The 21,409-nt window shown below is 47.3% G+C and overlaps 1 protein-coding gene across 4 annotated transcripts; it reads left to right on the plus strand.

Annotated features, from left to right (window-relative positions):
• The first annotated feature begins 140 nt into the window (after nucleotides 1-140).
• Nucleotides 141-20,918, plus strand: KAT5 (lysine acetyltransferase 5). Of its 4 annotated transcripts, none has more exons than XM_087943536.1 (14): nucleotides 1,171-1,334; nucleotides 1,426-1,492; nucleotides 2,465-2,533; nucleotides 4,003-4,139; nucleotides 4,668-4,838; nucleotides 7,782-7,862; nucleotides 9,726-9,800; nucleotides 9,926-10,177; nucleotides 11,265-11,354; nucleotides 12,399-12,539; nucleotides 14,029-14,122; nucleotides 15,651-15,810; nucleotides 17,665-17,746; nucleotides 20,108-20,918. In XM_087943536.1, the coding sequence occupies exons 1-14, from the start codon at nucleotides 1,323-1,325 to the stop codon at nucleotides 20,240-20,242; spliced, it is 1,566 nt and encodes a 521-aa protein (XP_087799662.1). In that variant the 5' UTR covers nucleotides 1,171-1,322; the 3' UTR covers nucleotides 20,243-20,918. The 4 variants fall into 4 exon arrangements, with proteins under 4 accessions (XP_087799665.1, XP_087799662.1, XP_087799663.1 ...); XM_087943537.1 differs by having other exon boundaries at nucleotides 9,929-10,177; XM_087943539.1 differs by lacking the exon at nucleotides 4,668-4,838 and having other exon boundaries at nucleotides 141-1,334; nucleotides 9,929-10,177.
• Nucleotides 20,919-21,409: the final 491 nt, after the last annotated feature.

Here is a 21,409-nt window from a genome sequence, read left to right on the forward strand (position 1 = left end):
ACCACGCCCCCGTATGCAAAACGTGGGGGCGGAGGGGCGGGGCGCGAGGTTAGTGGGGGAAAAAATATTACCAAAAGAAAAGAAAAAATAGCGCAGACGGCGGACTGGGGATCCCGGGTCCTACCGCCCGCCGGGTTTTCGGACAACACGAGAGATCCGAAAGCCCCACCCGCAGGAAGCGGCTCCGGAAAACAGCTTTGCAAGCCGGTTTTTAAGGGCGCTCGTGGGAACGCGGCTCCAGTGTTGCGTCCGCGCACCGGAGCTTGCGGGACACGAGCCCGCAAGGGGCCGAGCGCCGAGTCGAAAGACTTTCCCAGTTTCGCGTACTGTGGGAAGGCGGCTTTTGAGAGTTGGTCGGCGGGTCGAGCATGGAATGCTTCGCCTTTCAACCCGTGTGTCCGTCCCTGGGCTTTTTTGGAGGTCTTTTAAGAAGGGTTCGACTTGAAGACCTCCAAGACTCCTTCCAGCTGTACTCTGATTGATTTTTAAGAAGAGACTGGACAGCCACTTGTTAATGGTATAGGATCTCCTGCTTGAGTAAGGGGGGTGGACTATTAGACCTCCAAGGTCCCTTCCAACTCTTTTCTGATTGATTGAACTGATTGATTGACAGCGAGGACAATTATTCAGTGAAACAATTTGCCTCCAGAAGTTGTGGGCGCTCCATCACTGGAGGCTTTTAAGAAAGAGACTGGACAGCTACTTGTCTGGAATGGTATATAGGGTCTTCTGCCTGGGCAGGGGGCTGGACGAGAAGACCTCTAAGGTCCCTTCCAGCTCTATTCTGGTTGATTGAATTAGTCCCGCGAAGCAGCCTTTCTTCCAACCGATGAACGACTTTTTCATTTTTTTCATTCTGCAGTCAGACGAAGCGTCCTGTGCGACCTGCAAGCTTGCTGCGTTTTTTCGCCCCCAGATCCTCCGCTCCCACCCCTCTTGCAACTGCAAGGTCAGCCTTGCAACGTCTAGGATAGCTGCCTGCCCAGCCTCGCGGTTGACACCTACCCAGGAATATTGTCAATTACATTTCAATAGAATCAATTGTAATAGACCCACAAAGCACTTTGAACTACCCACATCCGGGGCTCACTGCCAGGAGACGGTCCCCAACTTCCGCTTCGCTTGCAGGCCCTTCCGGTCGAACTAGGCCGCTCCTCTCTATGGTACGCCCCTTATTCTACAACCGCGACGCCACGGTTAGGTTGGGCCTCCAGAAACCGGAAATCGGACTCCACGGATACTGGAAAGAGCGGTTCCGCTCCCGGGAAGTAGTTTCGGCAGATGCCGGAAGAGAAGGCCCCGGCAAACGGCGAGAGCCTAAGATGGCGGAGGTGGTGAGTGCGGAGCCGAGGGAAAGGTAGAAGAGCCGGAGGCGTCCCGAGGCCTCGACGGCCCACTCAATTTCTCCTCTTTTTTTTTTTGCAGGAGGAAGTGACCGAAGGGTGTAACCTCCCCGTATTGCGCCGTAACCAAGAAAACGAGGACGAGTGGCGTGAGTAACGGGGGGGGCGGGTTTAAGGAGGGAGAGGCGGGGCTTGAGGAGGGAGAGGCGGGGTTTGAGGGAGGTGGGCGGGGCCACGTGAAATGGTCAATGGAGCCTGCAAGTCCCATTCAGACTTTGGGGAGGAAGAATTTAAAGGGGGGTACAGCCAAAAAAGTGGAGACTCCTCCCCAAGGAGGAGACTATCCCTAGAGGGGTCCCCAAGATCAGGACTGGGATAAGAAAAAAAAGGCAGTGCAGTATAGTGATCAGAGCACCTGGATCTCGCTTATTTAAACATATTGGCTGCAAAAATCCAGTGGGAATTGCAAAGAAGAACAGAAGAGTTGGAAGGGACCCTGTAGGTCATCTAGTCCAACTCCCCCCGCTGAAGCAGGAGACCCTACACCGCTTGTTAACATTAACAGTTGGAAGGGACCCTGTAGGTCATCTAGTCCAACCCCCCCAGCCCAACCGGAGACCCTACACCACTTATTAATAGTTGGAAGGGACCTTGTAGGTCATCTAGTCCAACAGGAGAACCTACACCGATTACTAATGGATGAACAGAGGGAAGGGACCCTGTAGGTCATCTAGTCCAACCCCCCAGCCCAACCGGAGACCCTACACCACTTATTAATAGTTAGAAGGGATCTTGTAGGTCATCTAATCCAACCCCGCCCAAGCAGGAGACCCTACCCCATTTCTGACAGACGGCAGTCCAGTCTCTTCTTGAAATCCTCCAGTGACCATTTTAAATCTGATTTTTCCTCTTAGCCTCGATTTTTCAGGCTTATCTCTCTAGTGCGTTATTCGGTTCTTAGTCAAGCCAAATTTACCTCTTTAAGCCTGACCTCTTCCTATCCTGGTGGAAAAAGTGTTTTCTGGGGTAAATCAGAGTTTTTGTAAGCCTTTAGAAAGGAGAAAACCGCCAGCTTTTGCTTTCTCCTGAAATAACCTGCTTCCCCCTTTTTCTTTTCACAGCGCTGGCTGAAATCCTGAGTGTCAAAGACATCAGTGGCCGAAAACTTTTCTATGTTCACTATATCGACTGTGAGTAAACAAATCAGAAGTGGAACCATTGGATGGTTGGGAAGGAAAAGAATATCCAGGGCTTATCTGGACGGAGATTATGAAAATTGGGGGCTGGTTGGGTGTGAGTGGAGGGCCTATCTGGACCTCGATGGAACTCAAGTCAAGATAATTTACGACTTACAGGTTGTCCTTGGCTTACAGGTGTTCATTTAGTGACCGAAGTTAACGGCAGTGAAAAAAGTGACGACCGTTTTTCAGACTTAACATTGCAGCATCCCCATGGCCACGGGATTAAAATTCAAGTGCTAGGCAACTGACTCATATTTGTGACAGTTGCGGTGTTATGTGAATCCCTGTTGCAACCTTCTAGCCAGTAAAGTGAGAGGGGAGTCCAGATTCACTTAACAAACAGGTTCCTCACTTAACAAACACAATGATTCACTTAACAAGTGTGGTGAGGCAAGTGTGAGGCAAAATTCACTGAACTGTCTCACTTAGCAACATAAATTTTAGGCTCAGTTGCAGTCGTAAGTTGAGGACTACCTGGATAACCACAGGGGTTAGCAACACCCATTAAGACCTTTCAGTTCTGATGCCTACATCAGCCTTTCCCAGTGAGCCCTTTCCCCAGACATAGGAATGACTGTCCCACACATTTGGAGGGCTTGGGATGTGTATCCTGGGTTCCTGCATCTTGGCCTGTTCTGACTCTCTCTCTCTGTGTGTGTGTGTGTGGTTAAGAAAATAAAACAATGAAGATTTAGGCATCTGTCAGCTACTATGAGAAGCGCAGGAAAGAGTGGAGAATGGGAGGATTTTCTGTTTATTGGATTGGATTGTTATTTTATTTTGTTTTTATTATTTTTTATTATATATATATAAACTGGGTGACTTTGGGCCAATCACCAGGAGACAGTGAATTCTAGTCCCGGGTGACTTTGGGCGATTAGGAAGATGGTAAGTTTTTATATATATTTAAAAATTAATATATATATATATATATATATATATATATATATATATATATATATATATATATATATATATATATATATATATATATATATATATATATATAATATATATATTATATATATATATATTAATTTTTAAATATATATAAAAACTTACCATCTCCTAATCGGCCCAAAGTCACCCGGGACTAGAATTCACTGTCTCCTGGTGATTGGCCCAAAGTCACCCAGTTTGCTTTCATGCCTAAGGCAGGACTAGAATTCACTGTCTCCTGGTGATTGGCCCAAAGTCACCCAGCTGTCTTTCATGCCTAAGGCAGGATTAGAACTCCCAGTCCCCTGGTGATTGGTCCAGTCACTCACATTCCTACCTAACGCAGGACTAGATCTCACCGTCTCCTGGTTTCTAGCCTGGTGCCTTAACCCCTAAAGAACCCCCTCTCACTTAACGACCGTGTCCCTTTCCATAAAGAGAGGGGGGGGGAAAAACCGTGCCTTGCCTTCCCCTTACAGTCAACAAGCGCCTGGACGAATGGGTCACCCACGACCGGCTGGACCTGAAGAAGATCCAGTTCCCCAAGAAGGAAGCCAAGACGCCCACCAAGAACGGGCTGCCAGGATCCCGGCCCAGCTCTCCGGAACGCGACGTGGTAGGAGGCGCGGGGCTTCGCGGGCGGGAGAGGCGTTCACACGGGAAGGGCACGTTTGGGAGGGGGGGGACAGTCCTGCGGGAGGGGATGGGCGAGAAACTCCGTTCCTCTTGCCCAGCCTAGAACTCAACCCAGGTGTTCACGGAAGTGTCTACGAAGTAAGGACGGGGCGTTTGAGACAGTGGTGGGATCCGGCCGGTTTGCACCAGTTCGGGAGGACCGGTCGTTAACTTTCTCGGCCGTTTTAGCGGACTGGTTGGTTTGGAAGAAAATCATTCAGGGCAGAGAACCGGTTGTTAAAATTATTGGAATCTCACCACTGGGTTTGAGAGCATTGATGATGGTTCCCTTCTGCTTCTTCCCCAGTGAGATCTGCAGCTGCCTGCAGCTTGGCCTGGAGACGGGGGGGAGGGGGTGTCTCCCCATACGTCTGCCCCCACTCCCCCTGCACCCACCCCGAGCAGGACTGGCGTCCTTTCACCCCCCCGCACACACGTGTTGGTAATGCCCGCCTTCCTCTCTACTCAGAGGAAGACTTTGGATCTACAACCGGCCACTCCATCCAGCGGTAAAACCCTACCTATCCCGGTGCAGATTACCCTCCGTTTTAACCTATCTAAAGAGAGGGAGGCCATCCCTGGCTCGCCCGACCAACCCCTCTCCTCCAGCTCCTGCGTCCAGCCAAACCATCGTTCCACGGTACAAAACTGGCACTCGGCCGCCACGGCTCGTTCCTTTGATTTGTCTCGTTTGCTCGGCCCGTTTTCTCAAGAGGCCGCACCAGCTGGGGAGGGGTTGAGTTAGGTCTGGGCTAGCGAGGGAGACCTCCGTGGGGAGGGGGTGGTTGGGTGTGGGTGTACCCCCACTTCTAGGGCCCCCCGAGTCCAGGGCCCCCCCCACTTCCCTCCTGAATCAAACCAGAACAGGACCAAAAACAACAAAAAAAAAAAAGGATTTAAGAGAGCAGGCCTGGCTCGGCTGGATGTTAAGTTTTAAACCACAGAGGAAAAGGGCGTGGTGTTGCGTTACCTTTAAGCCACAGGTGAATCGTGCTAGGCTTGCTTAAACAGGTAGTCCTCGACTTAGCGACCGCAGTTTCCCGAAGTTTCCGAGGCCGTGGTTAAGGGAGTTTCGCCCCACCCGTTTTACTACCGTTGTAACTTCGAAACGGTCCGTAAGTGAATGGTTGTAAAGTCAGGGACTGACCTGTACGAAGTTTAAGGCAGAAATGGAATGGGCTTGACCCTGAATATGAAGAATTTGACAGCCGTAAATTGTTTGTGGCGCAGTGGTCAGAATGCAGTATGGCGGGGCTCGCTCTGCCGACTGCCAGCAGTTCGATCCTCACTGGCTCAAGGTGGGCTCAGCCTTCCATCCTTCCGAGGTCGGTAAAATGAGGAGGACCCAGATTGTTGGGGGCAAGAGGCTGACTCAGTATACCGCTTAGAGAGGGTTGTAAAACACTGTGAAGCAGTATATAAATCTAAGCGCTATTCCTGTTGCTGTTCTCTTCTGTTCTATGTTTTGTTCTAGTCTCTTCTATATTCTATTAATCTCTTCTCTATTCTATTCTATTGTATTCTGAACCTATTCTATTCTATATTCTATTCTATATTCTATTGTATAATCTATTCTATTAATCTATTCTATATTCTATTCTGTTCTATATTCTATTCTGAATTCTATCCTATCCTATCCTATCCTATCCTATCCTACTATTAAATTATTCTGTTCTATATTCTATTCTTCATCATTCCATTCTATTCTATTCTGGTGTTTTTCCATCTTCTGTACCCTTTCCCAGCTGTGGCAGACCCAACTTTTTAACCCCTCCTCAGCCACAGAACCGAAGTTTGAGTCAGTCCCTCCTTTCTCAGCCCACCCCCCCATCAGGATGGGTTCGATGAGGAAGGGGCTGCGCTAAGGGAACGGGAGACCCGGGTTCAAATCCTGCCCTGGAGCTCCCTGAGTTGACATTGGATCCAGTCACACTTCCTTATCCCAAGCTACTTAGGATAATACTTACGTAGGGAGCCTCTGTGGCGCAGCGGTTAGAGTGCAGTACTGCGAGCACCTTCTGCAGCCAGCTGCCTAGAGTTTGGCAGTTCAAATCCCACCAGGCTCACGGTTAACTCAGCCTTCCGTCCTTCCCAGGTGGGTAAAATGAGGACCCCGATTGTTGCAGGGGATAGGCTGACTCTGTAAGCCACTTAGGGAGGGCTATAAAGCACTATAAAGTGGTATATAAGTCTAAGTGCTTTTGCTAAGTGCTACTTCCCGGCGTTACGGAGGAATCGGGGGCTCCCAACGCTGTTTTGTGTACTATTTTGAGTTGCCAAAAAAGAAGATTAAATCGATAAGGCCAGACCCCCTCAAGCCCTGAAGCAACGTCACCATACCACCCCTACTGGTGGGGTTCAGTGTCCAGGGAGGCCAGGCCGTTCTTCTGAGGGGCCTTTGTGTAACTTTCCTTTCTCCAGCCGGGGAGAGACGGGTTTACAGGTAGTCCTCGACTTAACGGCCACAGCTGAGCTCAAAACCTCTGCTGCTAAATGAATTCCCCCCCCCCCCCCGCATTTCCCCCCACCTGGATGACCACGGTCATTAAGCGAATCACTGCGGTGCTTCAGTGAGTCACGCCGTTAAGTGAAACGGGCTCCCTCACCGACTTTGTCAGTAGGTCGCAAAAGGGGATCATGTGACAGACAGACAGACACACACAGACAGACAGAGGACACATCATCCTAAATACGAGTCAGTTGCCAAGCGGCTGAATTTTGACCACGTGCCTGTGAGGATGTTGCAACGGTCATAACGGCCAAAGACTCACAACTCGCTGTTTTCAGTGCCATTGTGACTTCGAACGGCCACTAAGTGAACTGTTGTAAGTCGAGGACTGCCTGTAGTCTTGTGTGAAGCAGCTTTCCTAAGCTACCCCTATCAGTCAAAGTTGTGGTGGTACAAGGATAGGTTTCTAATAGGTGGGCAAGGGTAGAATCAGAGTCCCATCCATCTTTCTGAGGCATTAGATCAATCTTTCTTAACCTCACCCACTTTAAAATGGGTGGACTTTGATTCCCAGAATTCCCCAGGCAGCTTGATTTAAAATGGGTGGACTTTGATTCCCAGAATTCCCCAGGCAGCTTGATTTAAAATGGGTGGACTACAACTCCCAGAATCCCCCAGGCAGCTTGATTTAAGATGGGTGGACTACAACTCCCAGAATTCCCCAGGCAGCTTAAGATGGGGGACTACAACTCCCAGAATTCATTCCCCAGCCAACAAGGTGATTGAGGAATTCTGGGAGTCGAAGCTCACCCATCTTAAATCAAGCTGGCTGAGGAATTCTGGGAGTTGAAGTCCACCGTCTTAAAGTTGAGAAGCTCTGGGCTCCAGAGAGAGCCCAGCCAATCCATCAGAGGCCTCGTAGGATCCCTCTTCTCACCTCCAACTTCAATTCACCTGGACAGTAGTGGCAGAAACTCCTGCAGGCCAAACCCTCCCACCACATCCGGTCTGAGTCTCCCCATTTTTTGCGGTGCTGGTGGAACCTTGGGGAGGGGAAGAAGAGAGGAGGGGGAGGAAGAAGAGGAAGAGGAGGCAGGCTGCCCCCTAGAGCTTGTCTGCTTTGGTCTCTTCCAGAAACGGAAGGTGGAGGTGGTCTCTCCCGCGACCCCCATCCCTGTTGTGAGCGAGACGACCCAGGCCTCGGTTTTTCCCCAGGTAAGTGCACAAAAAGGGAATACAGGTGCGACGTACGGCCGCCATGGAGCCCAAAGCTTTTGTGGCTAAAGCGAGACATTTGCGCAGTGAAGTTTGGGACTTTCTCGCCACCGTTGTATAAGTGAATCGCTTGCTGTTGCTAAGTGAGCAACGTGGTTGTTAAGTGAATCCGGCTTCCCCCATTGACTTTGCTCACCAGGAGGTCGTAAAAAAGGTGATCGCGTGACACACTCGATCACCTTAGGAATGCCGCAATGGTCGTAAGTGTGAAAAACGGTCCTAAGTCACTTTTCCCGGGGCCGTTTTAACTTTGAGCAGTCACTAAGTGAATTGCTGTCCATGCTCTTTGCTGAGGCTTATGGAGACGCTCACAAACACACGTTAGTCCCCTTTTTCTTTATTTCAACGGCTGTGAATTTTAGTCATTCCCTGCCCTAATGAGTCTACACAGTTCGTAAATAGTCCCACGGAAGCCTGCCAAAATCCTTCGGGATAAGTCTGATAATCACGCACCTTTATCTCCCTTGAAATGCTGCCAGCGACTAAATGTCCAATTAGTTATACGAGGCCAACTGGAGCACAAATTCAACACCGAGCTTCAGGCTTCAAACCGACCAGTACGAACAAAGTTGCTTCCTGCAAAGGCTCCTGTCCTTTTGCTCCTCCTTTATGTCTTATGGGAGGGGCCAATCACCTCCAAGCCTTACTCCCGAGCCTCCCCTTTTGTCTTAGCTGCTCTTGCCTTCTGGCAGCTCTGCGCATACGCACACTGGGAACAGGCTCCCCCTGTTCCTCTTCCTCGCTGCTGCCAGATTCTGGAGGTTCCAGAGTCAGCACATAACTCCCAGATGGCCCTGGCCCCATCTCTGTATTGGATGCGGGATCCTTGTCCGAGCCCTCCCCAGACTCCCGGACTGGCCCCTGTTCCTCCCCACTGTCCGACTCTGCTGCCGTCTCCGCAGGCTGCCGGTGGACCACAGCAGATGCATCGGTGCTGGGCATGACTCAGTGGGACTCTAGCCTGCCCCACATTGAGGTCATCCAGTGGAGAAAAGCTGAGCCAAAGGACCCCCCTGGTTCCACACACACACACCCAGGGGTCTTTTGTAGCTCTTTGGTTGGACAGCTGCACCTTCTGGGGATCTTATGGCCTTCAAAGCCGTTTTTGACCATATCGGAGCTGTAGAAAGACCCCCCAAACTTTCCCTTCAGATGTCTCCTCCTGCAGTCAACTCATAATGTCAGGTCTCCAAGTGATGAAATCCATTTAAAAAGAAAAGAGCAAAGTCCGTCTTTCAAAACAATTTATTTTATTTAGGAAAGCATCAAATTGGCAAAGTCCGTGGTAATTCCGGATCTGACACAACCTGGAATTACCCCACAATATTACAAGTTAGAAACAACCCCCCCAAAGTCACATTCTCCAACAGAAGTAATTCAACGTTGCTTGATGTCATAAATCTCCCCACCAAGGGACCCCAGTACGGACAGTTTTAATCAGAGTCTGTACAGGGAACAACGGTTCTCTAAGACACGGGGGGGGAAAGTGACTTCTTACGAACGTTTTTCACACTTAACGTCCGTGGCAGCACCCCTGTGGCCCTTCAATTGACATTCAGATCTTCGGCTCACAGTTGCGACCGTTGCAAGGTCAACGGGGGGAGGCCAGATTCCCTTAACAATCACCTTGCCTAACTCAACAACCACAGCGATTCCTTAAAGCGACGGGAGGCAAGAAAGCTCGTAAAAAAATAAAAACAAAACGGGAGAAATCTCACTTAACATAATGTCTCGCTTAGCAGCGGAAACTGGATTGCGGGTTGTCATTCAAGGTTGTCATTGCGGCGCCCTCCTCTTTTCCAGAATGGCTCCGCCCGCCGAGCCGTAGCCGCCCAGCCGGGCCGGAAGAGGAAATCCAACTGCCTCGGGACAGACGAGGTACATATCCGGGCCAGGGAGTCGGCGGCGGCCGTCTCCGTTGGCCACTTGGGAGGGGAGCCCGCCTGGCTGCTTCTCCCATCCCGAAACGGAAACCCCCCCCCTCCCTTTTCGGTTCTCGCAAGCAGGACTCCCAGGACAGCTCGGATGGGATCCCGTCGGCGCCGCGCATGACGGGCAGCTTGGTCTCGGACCGCAGCCACGATGACATTGTCACCCGCATGAAGAACATCGAATGCATCGAACTCGGGCGCCACCGCCTGAAGCCCTGGTACTTCTCGCCCTACCCTCAGGAGCTGACCGCCCTGCCTGTCGTCTACCTCTGCGAATTCTGCCTTAAGTATGTCAAGAGCCTCAAGTGCCTCCAGAGGCACCTGGTAAGGGGATCCTCCTTTCCTGCGTGTCCCCCAAGTCAGTCAGTCCAGTCTTGGGTCCAAGTGGTTCCCGTCCTCTAAGCCCTTCCGTTCTTTGCAACACCCCCATGTCAGCTGGAGGGTAGCAGCAGCACGTAGACCTATATGCCACTTCACGTTGCTTTTATAGTCTCCGCTAAGCGGTTTTACAGAGCCAGCCTCTTGCCCCCCAACCATCTGGGTCCTCATTTTGCCCACCTCGGAAGGATGGAAGGCTGAGTCAACCTTGAGCTGGTCAGGATCGAACTGCTGGCAGTGGGCAGAGTTTGCATTCTAACCACTGGGAAGGAGGGAGGAAAGGGAAGGAAGGAAGGGGAGGGAGGGAGGGAGGGCAGGTAAATAGCACTTCACAGTCTTGACATGCCTCTAAGTCAGTGTTTCTCAATCTTAAGATGCGTGACTTCAACTCCCAGAATTCCCCAGCCAGCTTTGCTGACTGGGGAATTCTGGGAGTTGAACTCCACGCAACTCAAGGTTGGGAAACCCTGCTCTAAGTGGTTTACAAAGTCAGCCTCTTGCCCCCCAACCATCTTGGGTCCTCATTTTGCCCACCTCAGAAGGATGGAAGGATGAGTCAACCTTGAGCCGGTCAGGATCGAACTGCTGGCATTGGGCAGAGTTAGCCTGTAATGCTGCACTCTATCCACTGTGTCACCACGGCTCCTGCACTCTTCCATCATCCCCAGCCCCACCTAGCTGCTCTTTCCTGGCAGCAGTTCTGTCTGTCTCTTAGTTCTGGCTTCAGTGTAGTTTTTAAAATCATCTTCTCTCTTTTAACCTTTCTTCTGTTTTGACTTAAAATCTTCATCTCTGCAGTTTTAATGTTTTAACCTCCTCCTGTTTAATTTAAAATCTTCACCTCTGCAGTTTTATTGCTTTAATCATTCTTCTCCTTGTTTTATAACTTTATTAAGCTGCCCAGAGTCGCCTTAATAAGGTAGATGAGCGGCATAAAAACTTAACGTGTAAACAATACACAGGCAGTCCTTGACTTAGCAACCATTTTTCTTTGTGAGAAAGACACCCAACTCTGTGGTTTTCCTCTCTGCAGATGAAGTGTGACTTGAGGCACCCTCCGGGCAACGAAATCTACCGCAAAGGAACCATTTCCTTCTTTGAGATCGATGGCCGGAAGAACAAGGCAAGAAAGATGCCCTTAGGGCTACATCTGGTCTTCTGCAGCCTGGAAGCCACCTGGTGCATTGGGACTACGTTTCCCAGAGTTCCTTGCGGATCCTCTGAGGGGGAAAGCTCCATTTTACTAGATTTGTCCTATTGGCACATCTGGGAAAACCAGAATCTGAGGATTCCAGGTTTTCCCTTCCCAAAAGAAAATCAAAGATTTTCTTTTTCCTTCACGTGGCCCAACCAAACCAACTGGAGCCATCCTTCCAGCCATTCCCCTCCAGGTGCAGGGCAACATGTCCTTGACTCTCTGAGAAAGGATGTCGTTGAGTCTCATCTCCCACCTCACTATGAAATCCCCCCTCCCAAATCCCCAGGCCCTAAATGTGGCAGCATCGAAAGTCTGCTCTCACCCATGTTAAGCATGCCATTTTCTGTATTTATTTCAATTCTGGATATTTAGTTAATGAGCTCTCGTATAAAGGGACGCAGTGGCTCAGTGGCTAAGACACTGAGCTTGTTGATCAGAAAGGTCAGCAGGTTGGCGGTTCAAATCCCTAGCATAACGGAGGGAGCTCCTGTTCCTTGTCCCAGCTTCTGCCAACCTAGCAGTTCGAAAGCATGTAAAAAAGGCAAGTAGAAAAATAGGGACCCCTTTGGTGGGAAGGGAACAGCGTTCCCTGCGCCTTTGGTGTGTCTGGATTCCGGCTGTTACCCCCATTTAAATCATGAGTCTCGAGCCAAACTTCCAAAGGGGATCACGTGACTCCATCACAAATACGCGCCAGTTCCCAAGCATCCAAATTTGGATTCCCATGACCAGGGGGATGCGGCCATGGTTATACATATAGAAATCAGTCGTACATTACTTTTTTTCCCCCAGTGCCGCTGTAACTAAGAACGGTCGCTAAACAAACCACTTATAATTCGAGGACTCCATGTCCTCTTGTTCCCGTCCTTAGTCAAGTTCTCGACGCCCCAAAGGAATGGGTTAAATCCGAACTTCCAACAGTGTATTCATCCTGTCCCCTCTTTTATTCTTTCCTTTTTCCTCTTCTAGAGTTATTCGCAAAACCTTTGCCTTCTGGCGAAATGTTTCCTCGATCACAAAACCCTCTACTACGACACGGACCCCTTCCTCTTCTACGTCATGACCGAATACGACAGCAAAGGCTTCCACATCGTCGGCTATTTCTCCAAGGTGCGTCTCTGCTCGATTCCCCCAAAATCAGTTTTTCTGTTCCAGCGCTGCCGTTTGCATTCTCTCACTCTCTCTGTATGGAGAGCCAGGGGATCAGTGTGCGGTGTTTAAGCACACGTATTTCAGCATTAAGCTTCGCACGGGATGGTTTTCCACGCTTTTAGGCCCTGAAAGTCAAAAGTGGCAAAGAATTGGGGGTGTCAGTCAATCAGGATAAGAGCTGCAAGGGACCTTAGAGGTATAGAATAAGAATAAGAATAAAAATAAGAATAGAATAGCAATAGCAATAGAATAGAACAGAATAGCAATAGCAATAGAAGAGAATAGAATATCAGAATATAGAATAGAATAGAATGTAAAATAGAATAGAGTAGAATAGATGTAGAGAATAGAGAAGAGAAAATAGAGCAACAGAACAAGAACAGAATAGAACAGAATAGATGTAGAGGAGAATAGAGAATAGAATAGAAATAAGAATAGGATAGAACAAGAATACAGAATAGAATAGAATAGAATAGAATAGAATAGAATAGAATAGAATAGAATAGAATAGAATAGAAAGAACAGAATACAATATAGAAGAGAAGAGTAAAGAAGAGGAGAGAATAGAATAGAATAGAAATAAGAATAGAATAGAATTGGGAATAGAATAGAATAAGAAATAGTATAGAACATAATAGCAATAGCAATAGAATAGAATAGAATATCGGAATAAAGAATAGAATAGAATGTAGAATAGAGTGGACTAGAATAGATGTAGAGAATAGAGAAGAGAGAATAGAACAACAAGAACAGAATAAGAACAGAATAGATGTAGAGGAGAAGAGAGAAGAGAAGAGAATAGAATAGAAATAAGAATAGAATAGAACAAGAATACAGAATACAGAATAGAATAGAATAAGGAATAGAATAGTTGGCCAGCCTTTTCTTAAAAACCTCCAGTGATGGAGCACCCGCAACTTCTGCAGGAAAGCTGTTCTACGGCTGAATTGTTCTCACTGTCAGGAAATCCCTAGGTTGCTTCTCTCCTTGGTTAGTTTCCATCCACCTAGTCAGCTACAACAGCTAAAGCCAGGACTAGAACTCACCATTTCCTGGTGATTGAGCCAGTCATCCAGATGGCTTTTTTCTTTTCTTTTCCTAAGGCGGGACTAGAACTCCGCTGTCTCCCGGTTTCTAATGTGGCACCTTCACCACTAGACTAAACTGGCTAATTCGCTTCTTGTTTGAAACTCTTTATGTCAGAGGTCTCCAGACTTGGCAACTTTAAGACTTGTGGACTTCAACTCCCAACAAGCTGTCTGAGGAATTCTAAGAGTTGAAGTGTACAAGTCTTAAAGTTGCCAAGTTTGGAGACCTCTGCTTTATGTGATAAAAGCCAGGGAAACTTGGCTTGTCAGGCCGGTCTGCCTTTGGCCAAAAATCTTGGCCAGGTTGGAATGAGAATGGCCCGATCCTTAAACCCCGTTTGTGTCATTCTTCCTTGCAGGAAAAGGAATCCACCGAAGATTATAACGTGGCCTGCATTCTGACATTACCTCCCTATCAGAGACGGGGTTATGGCAAGCTATTGATTGAATTCAGTAAGTGAGCCTTCCTGTTTTGAATTAGCCTCAACTTACAACCATTCTTAGAGTGGCTGTTCACAGTTACAACGGCACTCCAAAAAGTCACTTATGAATGAATGAATCGCTTTATTGGCCAAATGTGATTGGACACACAAGGAATTTGTCTTGGTGCAAATGCTCTCAGTGTACGTAAAAGAAAAGAGACATTCGTCAAGAGTCAAGAATCATCAGGTACAACACTTAATAATAGTCATAGGGTACAATAAGCAATCGAATCATATTAGGAAGCAGTCAGTATAGATCATAAGGATACAAGCGACAAAGTTACAGTCCTACAGTCACAAGTGGGAGGGGATGGGCGATAAGGAGTGATAAGAAGATTAATAGTAATAGTAGTGCAGATTTTGTAAATAGTTGGACAGTGTTGAGGGAATTACTTGTTTAGCAGAGTGATGGCGTTTGGGAAAAACTGTTCTTGTGTCTAGTTGTTCTGGTGTGCAGGGCTCTATGGTAAGAGTCTTCCAACTTGGCAAGTTTAAGATTTGTGGACTTCAACTCCCAGAATTCCTGAGCTAACATGACTGCAGGAGGAGGAATTCTGGGAGTTGAAGTCCACAAATCTTCAAGCTGTCAAGTTTGAAGATCCCTGACGTAATTTTGAGGGTAGGAGTTGAAACAGTTTATGGACCTGTCCTGTCCTCACACTTACGACCAGCATCCTCATGGTCATGTGATCAACATTCCGACAACTGGCATGTATTTACAATTCAGGTAGTCCTCACTTAGGGACCGTATGAAGTTACAACGGCACCTGGGAAAAAAGTGACTTACGACTGTTTTTCACACTTACGACTGTTGCAGCATTCCCGTGGTCCTGCGATTTACATTCGGATGCTTGGCCACAGACTCAGACTTACGACAGTTGTAGTATCCCCATTGCATGTGGTTTTCATTCGGATGCTTGATAAGTGATTTGCATTTATGACGGTTGCACTGTCCCAGGGTGTGTGTGTGTGTGAGGTCATCCCCTTTTGTGACGACCTGGCAAGCAGAGTCAGTGGGGGGAATCCAGATTTGCTTAATGACCTGTGTTACTAAATTTAATCACTGCGGTGATTCGCTTAACGAACACAGCCAGAAAAGTCGCAAAATGAGACAAACCCACTTAACAAATGTTTCGCTGAGAGGGCGACCTAAATGTTGGGCTCAGTGGCGGTCGTAACTCAAGGACTACCGGCAATTGCATCTCGGGGTCAAGTGATCACCATTTGTAACCAACTCCAGCTGGCTTCCAACAAAACAGCGAATAGGAGAAGCTGGATTTGTTTAATGACCGCATGGTTCACTTAGCAGCGGCGGCAAAAAAGGTGGTAAAACGGGCCAAAGCTCATTTAAACATTGAAGTCACTAAACAACTGTGTTGCTTAGCAGTGGTAATTGTGGTTGTAAATAGAGCACCCCATGTACTTCAGTCCGCCCCAAACGATCCTGGATCTGTTTCTTAAAATCCTGGCTAGTTCTTAACTTGGTTCCGTCTTTCCAGGTTACGAGCTCTCCAAGGTTGAAGGGAAGACGGGTACGCCCGAAAAACCCCTCTCGGACCTGGGTCTCTTGTCGTACCGCAGCTACTGGTCCCAGACCATCCTGGAGATCCTCATGAATCTCAAACTGGAGAACGGCGAGCGGCCACAGATCACCATCAAGTGAGGGCCAAGATAGCAGGGGACGTGCGGAAACTGTAGGGAAGGACGGTTTTAATCCCCCCCAAAACTTGAGAGCGACCACCTGCCTAGCGTGACAAGTTGTTTGTGATGGGGGTTTCCCAGACTTGTCAGCAAATTGTGGTATCGGGGGAGGCGGGGCGGAAACATAAGGCAAGGATGAAATACGGAAGATTCTCAAAAGAGCGGGTTGGACTAGATGACCTCTGTTTAGCTCCCTTCCCACTCGGTGACATTATACAGTCTGATCTTCCCATTCGGCTCCGTGATTTTATTTATTTATTTTTGGGGGGATTGCCGATTGGGCCCCCAAAAGCCGTTTCATTTTTGCCTTCTCCTGTTTGCCAACGGGGAGAGGGTTGGACTAGATGACCGCTCCACTCTCTGGCCTTAATTCAGTCTGATCTCTCCATTTGGCTCCATGATTGAGATAGATGATAGATAGATGATAGGTAGGTAGGTAGGTAGGTAGATAGGTAGGTAGATAGATAGATAGATACTGATAGATACTGATAGATAGATACTGATACCGATAGATAGATAGATATAGATACTGATAGAGAGAGAGAGAGATACAGATAGATTAGATAGATAGATAGATAGATAGATAGATAGATAGATAGATGATAGAGAGAGAGAGATAGGGATAGGGATAGATAGATAATACTGATAGAGATAGATTTATTTATTTCTTTGGAGGTTGCCGATTGAGCCAAAAAAGCAGTTTCATTTTTGCCTTCTCCTTGTTTGCCAACAGGAAAATCAGCAATTTTTTTGTCCCCAAAATGTAAGCAGCAAAATTGCCCCCAAATTTAGCTCTCCGTATTCATTGGGATGGCTCTCTCTCTCTCTTTTTTTTTCCTCAACACTGCTTTCTCCGATCCTGTCTTTCCCCAACTGAAGAATGTTGTGTTAAAATTTGACAGATCAAACTAATCATTACCCATTAAAGCGTTTTTCGTTTTGATTATTTTTGGGGTAACTAAAGTTACGAACAAAAGCCGCAATCCACTTTATTTTTTATATTACCAAGTCCAGCCATCCTCTGACCTAAAGTATCTAACCCAAATACCTCATCTACTGCCTTTGATATACCATGTTTCTTGTGACTGTTTTGGGATAGGGGTGGACAGGCCTTTTAAACTACCTTATCACCATTGTTAAAATCTTCATCCCTGTTAGGGATACACCCTAGCAGAATTTGCACGGCAGTCAGGCAGGCAGGCAAATATGTGAGATAAACGTTTTTGTAGCTTACACAAATACACTGTGCTAGTTAAATAGTTTATTCCAGTAAGAGTTTTATCATAGTCAAACAGTCCATATATCATTCACTAGTTCAGTCCGTTCGGGGATTATTCAGTTGCAAAGTCCAGTGTTGAAAAAGAGGTTAGTAAACTTACAAATATCAGTCCAGTAATATATCTCCTCGCAGTAGAGATATAAAGAAGTCAAACCTCCTTTCTTCCTTCGACGTTCAAAAACTCAGCAGCAGGGAACACGCAGTTAGCAAACCATCAATCCAGCATAGTCAGCAATCCAGCAGGTTCTCTTGCTCCCTCTTATGGCGGTTTTACAACCGCACCCAAAATTACATGCTTTGCAGTTTAAAGTGACACACACTTAAACTTACTATCATAGTTTATATATATTATTTTACCCAAACTACGTTAGGTAACCTTGTTATTCCTAACAATCCCAATTATGCAAACATGGGTTAGAGATCCATTTTGGATGGTGGAATCCTGGGAATCTGAAATGGCCTCTAAGCACAGCGGTTTCTCTTCCCATTCAGCATTTCAACTGTGTTTTCTTCCCCCGCCCCGTCTTTTCCAGCGAGATCAGCGAAATCACGAGCATCAAGAAAGAAGACGTAATCTCGACGCTTCAGTATCTGAACCTCATCAATTATTACAAGGTAAATTCACCATTCGGGGGCCCTTGATCGTGGAGAAGCAAGAAGCATTTGCATGGATGGCCTAGGTGGGGCTTCTTTGCCATTTTTTCTTTTGGTAAAGTTTTATTATTTTTAAACATACATCAGTACCATTCCGTGGACAGTGTGGTATCTGAGTGTCATTCATTTTGATACAAAAGCAATATTAATGCAGTGAGCATTATTCCTAGATTAATCCGACTTACGTGCTCTAATGTTGTTATGCATAACTGTATCAGCACACAATCCTTCACTTTTTCAGTTATTCAATATTTGCTACATCCTTCTAATAGTAAGAGCGTTATTTTTGAGCAGCCCTAATAACATCCTTTTTCAAACTCTGCTCTTAGCCTCTAATATTCACTTTAATTTTTTTTAAAAGTTTTAAGTGTCTGGGTATTACCCTAAAAGAGGACCTGACCTGGGGTGCTCACATTGCAGCCCTGGTCAAAAGGGCCCAGCAGAGATTATACTACCTGAGGCTTCTCAGAAAACAACAACCAAATGGAAAACTTCTGGTGACCTTCTACCGCTGCACCATAGAGAGTATCTTAACTCACTGCACCTCTGTGGGGTTTGCCAACTGCACAGGGGCAGATAGGAAAGCAGTCCAGAGGGTGAACGTCATTGCCCAGAAGATCACGGGTTGCCCTCTCCCCTCTTTGGAAGAGCTTTATATCTCCCGCTGCCTTAAGAAAGTCCAAAACATCCTCAAAGATCCATCTCATCCTGGGAACCCTTTTTTTGAGCTATTACCATCTGGCAGACGGTACATGATAATAAAAACAAGGAGAAATAGGCTGAAACACAGCTTCTATCCCAGTAACTCTATTGAATTCTACTGTATAGTAAAATATTAATACAATATCAGGGGTTTTCAATTCAATGTATAGAATGCGAAGGATGTGGGTTTGTGTTTTATTTTCATAGTCATAAATTGTACACTGAAGATGTCATTGTATGAGGTGCAATGACAATAAAGTAAACTAAATTAAATGTGTTCAGTAAATATATGTAAAACAACATTCCCCCATTTCTAATTTTTTTATCTATTCTAATTTTTCATTTTGCCATTTTGATAAGATGTCATTTGGGGAGTTAGTTAATTTTTTCCAACAGAGGGTTAATGATGGTGTGAGGACCTAAAAATGGGATTAGCCTGCTTTTTTTAGAATACAATAGAATTCTTTATTGGCCAAATGTGATTGGACACACAAGGAATTTGTCTTGGTGCAAACATCGCTTTGCTTTTGCTGGTTTTTGCAAATGAGCATAATCCACATTTTTGGCAGCAATTGATAATAATGCAAGTAATGTTAATAATAATACAACCACTCATTTAGTGACTGTTCGAAGTTAAAACAGCACTGAAAAAAGGGACTTGTGACCGTTTTTCACACTTACGACCATTGCAACATGATCACAATAAAAGTCAGATGCTTGGCAACTCATATTGAGGATGGTCGCAGCCTCCCGGGGTCATTTGAACCCCTTTTACGACCTCCTGACCAGCAAAGTCAGTGGGGAAAGCCAGATTCACTTAACAACCGGGTTGCTATCTTAAACAACGGCAGTGATTCACCGAACTGTTTGCAAGAACGCCCGTAAAATGGGGCAACATTCACTTCACAACTGTTTTGCGTAGTAATAGAAATGTTGGGCTCAGTTGGGGTTGTAAGCAAAGGACTAGTTGTATTTGTGATGACAACTTATAGACTGTAAGTCAGAGAAGAGCAACCAAGATGATTAGGGGACTGGAGACTAAAACATACGAAGAACGGTTGCAGGAACTGGGTATGTCTGGCTTAACGAAAAGGAGGACCAGGGGAGACATGATAGCAGTAATTCCAGTATTTGAGGGGCAAATTCCCAAAGGGGAGCAAATTATTCTCCAAAGCACAAGAAGGTAGGACAAGAAACAAGGGACGGAAGCTAATCTAGGAGAGAAGCAACTCAAGAAATAGAGCAATTAACCGGTGAAACGGCTTTGCCTCCAGAGGTTGCGGATGCTCTGTCACTGGAGGTTTTAAAGAAAATATTGGACAACTATTCGTTTGAAATGGTATAGGGTTTCCCGCTTGAGCAGGGCGGGGGTTGGACTAGAAGACCTCCAAGGTCCCTTCCAACTCTGTTATTGTTATTCAATGAACCGGTATGGGCGGCTTCCCTCCAGAAGTTGGGGTTGCTCCATCACTGGGAGGCTCCCGAGAAGAGATCAGGCGGGCATTTGTCTGAAACGATAACAGGGTCTCCCGCTTCGATCGGGGGGCGCGGGGTGGGGTCAGACTAGAAGACCTCCAAGGTCTCTTCCCACCTCTTTTTGTCGTTCCGTTTATTCCCCAGGGCCAGTACATCCTGACTCTCTCCGAGGACATTGTGGACGGGCACGAGAGGGCCATGCTGAAGCGGATCCTGCGCATCGATTCCAAGTGTTTACATTTCACCCCAAAGGACTGGAGTAAGAGAGGGAAGTGGTGAACTCAAAGGGCCCCTTCGACTGGCACAAAAGGACAGAATTTTTTTGGGGGGGCGAGGTTGGTGTCCCGGACCTCGGTGTACAGCGGTAAGCAGGACCGGGCTGACCTCCCTGCCCCTTAACCTCCCCCCCGCCACGGACTCTGAACCTTCCCGCCGCCTCCTGGATGGCCTTTTCGAGACGGGACTCCTCCGTGTACAGTAGTTGAAAAGCACAGACGGCTTGCGTTCGCCCTGCTTTTATCGGTCCAGACATTTCTGAATGCTGCCTCCCCCCCCCCACTTACCCCCGCCCCCCCGAAGGCTCAGGGTTGGGGGCCGAGGGGTTTCCACGGGGGGCGGACGAGTCGCAAGGTGGAAGAATGGATTTGCGGGGTGCTCCTTCCCAGCGGCCAGAGGGAACCGATCCCTTCCAGCTGCTGATTCCGGAAGGGGTGTGTATGCAGGAGACACAGCACTCTGGGGCTGGAAACCCACCTCCCCCGGGGGGGGCGGGGGAAGAAGGCAGGACCCCTCCCATCGTTTCCCGCTCAGAAGAGGGTGTCCGCGGGCCTCTGCGCCCAGGAAAAAGCCCGAGAGCCGGAGACGAGACGCCTATTTCTCAAAGAAGCGACGACTTGCCTCATGTCTCTGATCGGAATAAATGAACAAAATCCTTTTTTTTTTAAAGGAAAAGAGACCCTTCCCTTGTTTTGCAATTATTTCTGTGGGGTTTTTTTTCTTTCTCTTCCCTCCTCTTCTCTCACTCCCTTTTTCATCACTTCTTCCCTTTAGCTCCTTTTCCCTTATCTATTTCTTTTTTCCCTCTTCTGTTTCCTTCCTTCTCTTTTTCTTTCCCATGTCTTCCTTTTTTCCTTTCCTTCCTTCTCCCTTTTCTTTTTTTCTTACCTCTCCTTTTCTTCTCATCTTTCTCCATTTGTCTCGTTCCTTTCCTTTCTTCCTCCCTTTCTCCACCCTCCTTCGCATCCCCTCTCCTTCCTTCCTTCCCCCCCACATTCCCTCTCTTTCTTTCCTTCCTTCCCTCCCTCTCTCTCTCTTTTCTTTATTCATTTGGTTTGGAAAGCAAGGGCCAAAGAAAGTGGATTTGCAGGAAAAACCAACAGTCATAGTTACTGAAAGTGTTAAAGGTTGTTTCCCCCCCCCTCCGAATTGCACTGAAAATCTCAAATC

This window comes from Notechis scutatus, chromosome 14 (genome assembly GCF_049901735.1).
Source record: "Notechis scutatus isolate UNSWTSFEM ecotype Mainland chromosome 14, rNotScu1.2, whole genome shotgun sequence".
Lineage (NCBI taxonomy): Eukaryota > Metazoa > Chordata > Lepidosauria > Squamata > Elapidae > Notechis > Notechis scutatus.

Bases quoted from the DNA above. Each gene is read 5' to 3' on its own strand.
- KAT5 (XM_087943536.1), top strand. The intron at 11,355-12,398 runs GCAAGAAAGATG...TTCCTCTTCTAG, and splicing joins TCGATGGCCGGAAGAACAAG to AGTTATTCGCAAAACCTTTG. The intron at 15,811-17,664 runs GTGAGGGCCAAG...CGTCTTTTCCAG, and splicing joins CGGCCACAGATCACCATCAA to CGAGATCAGCGAAATCACGA.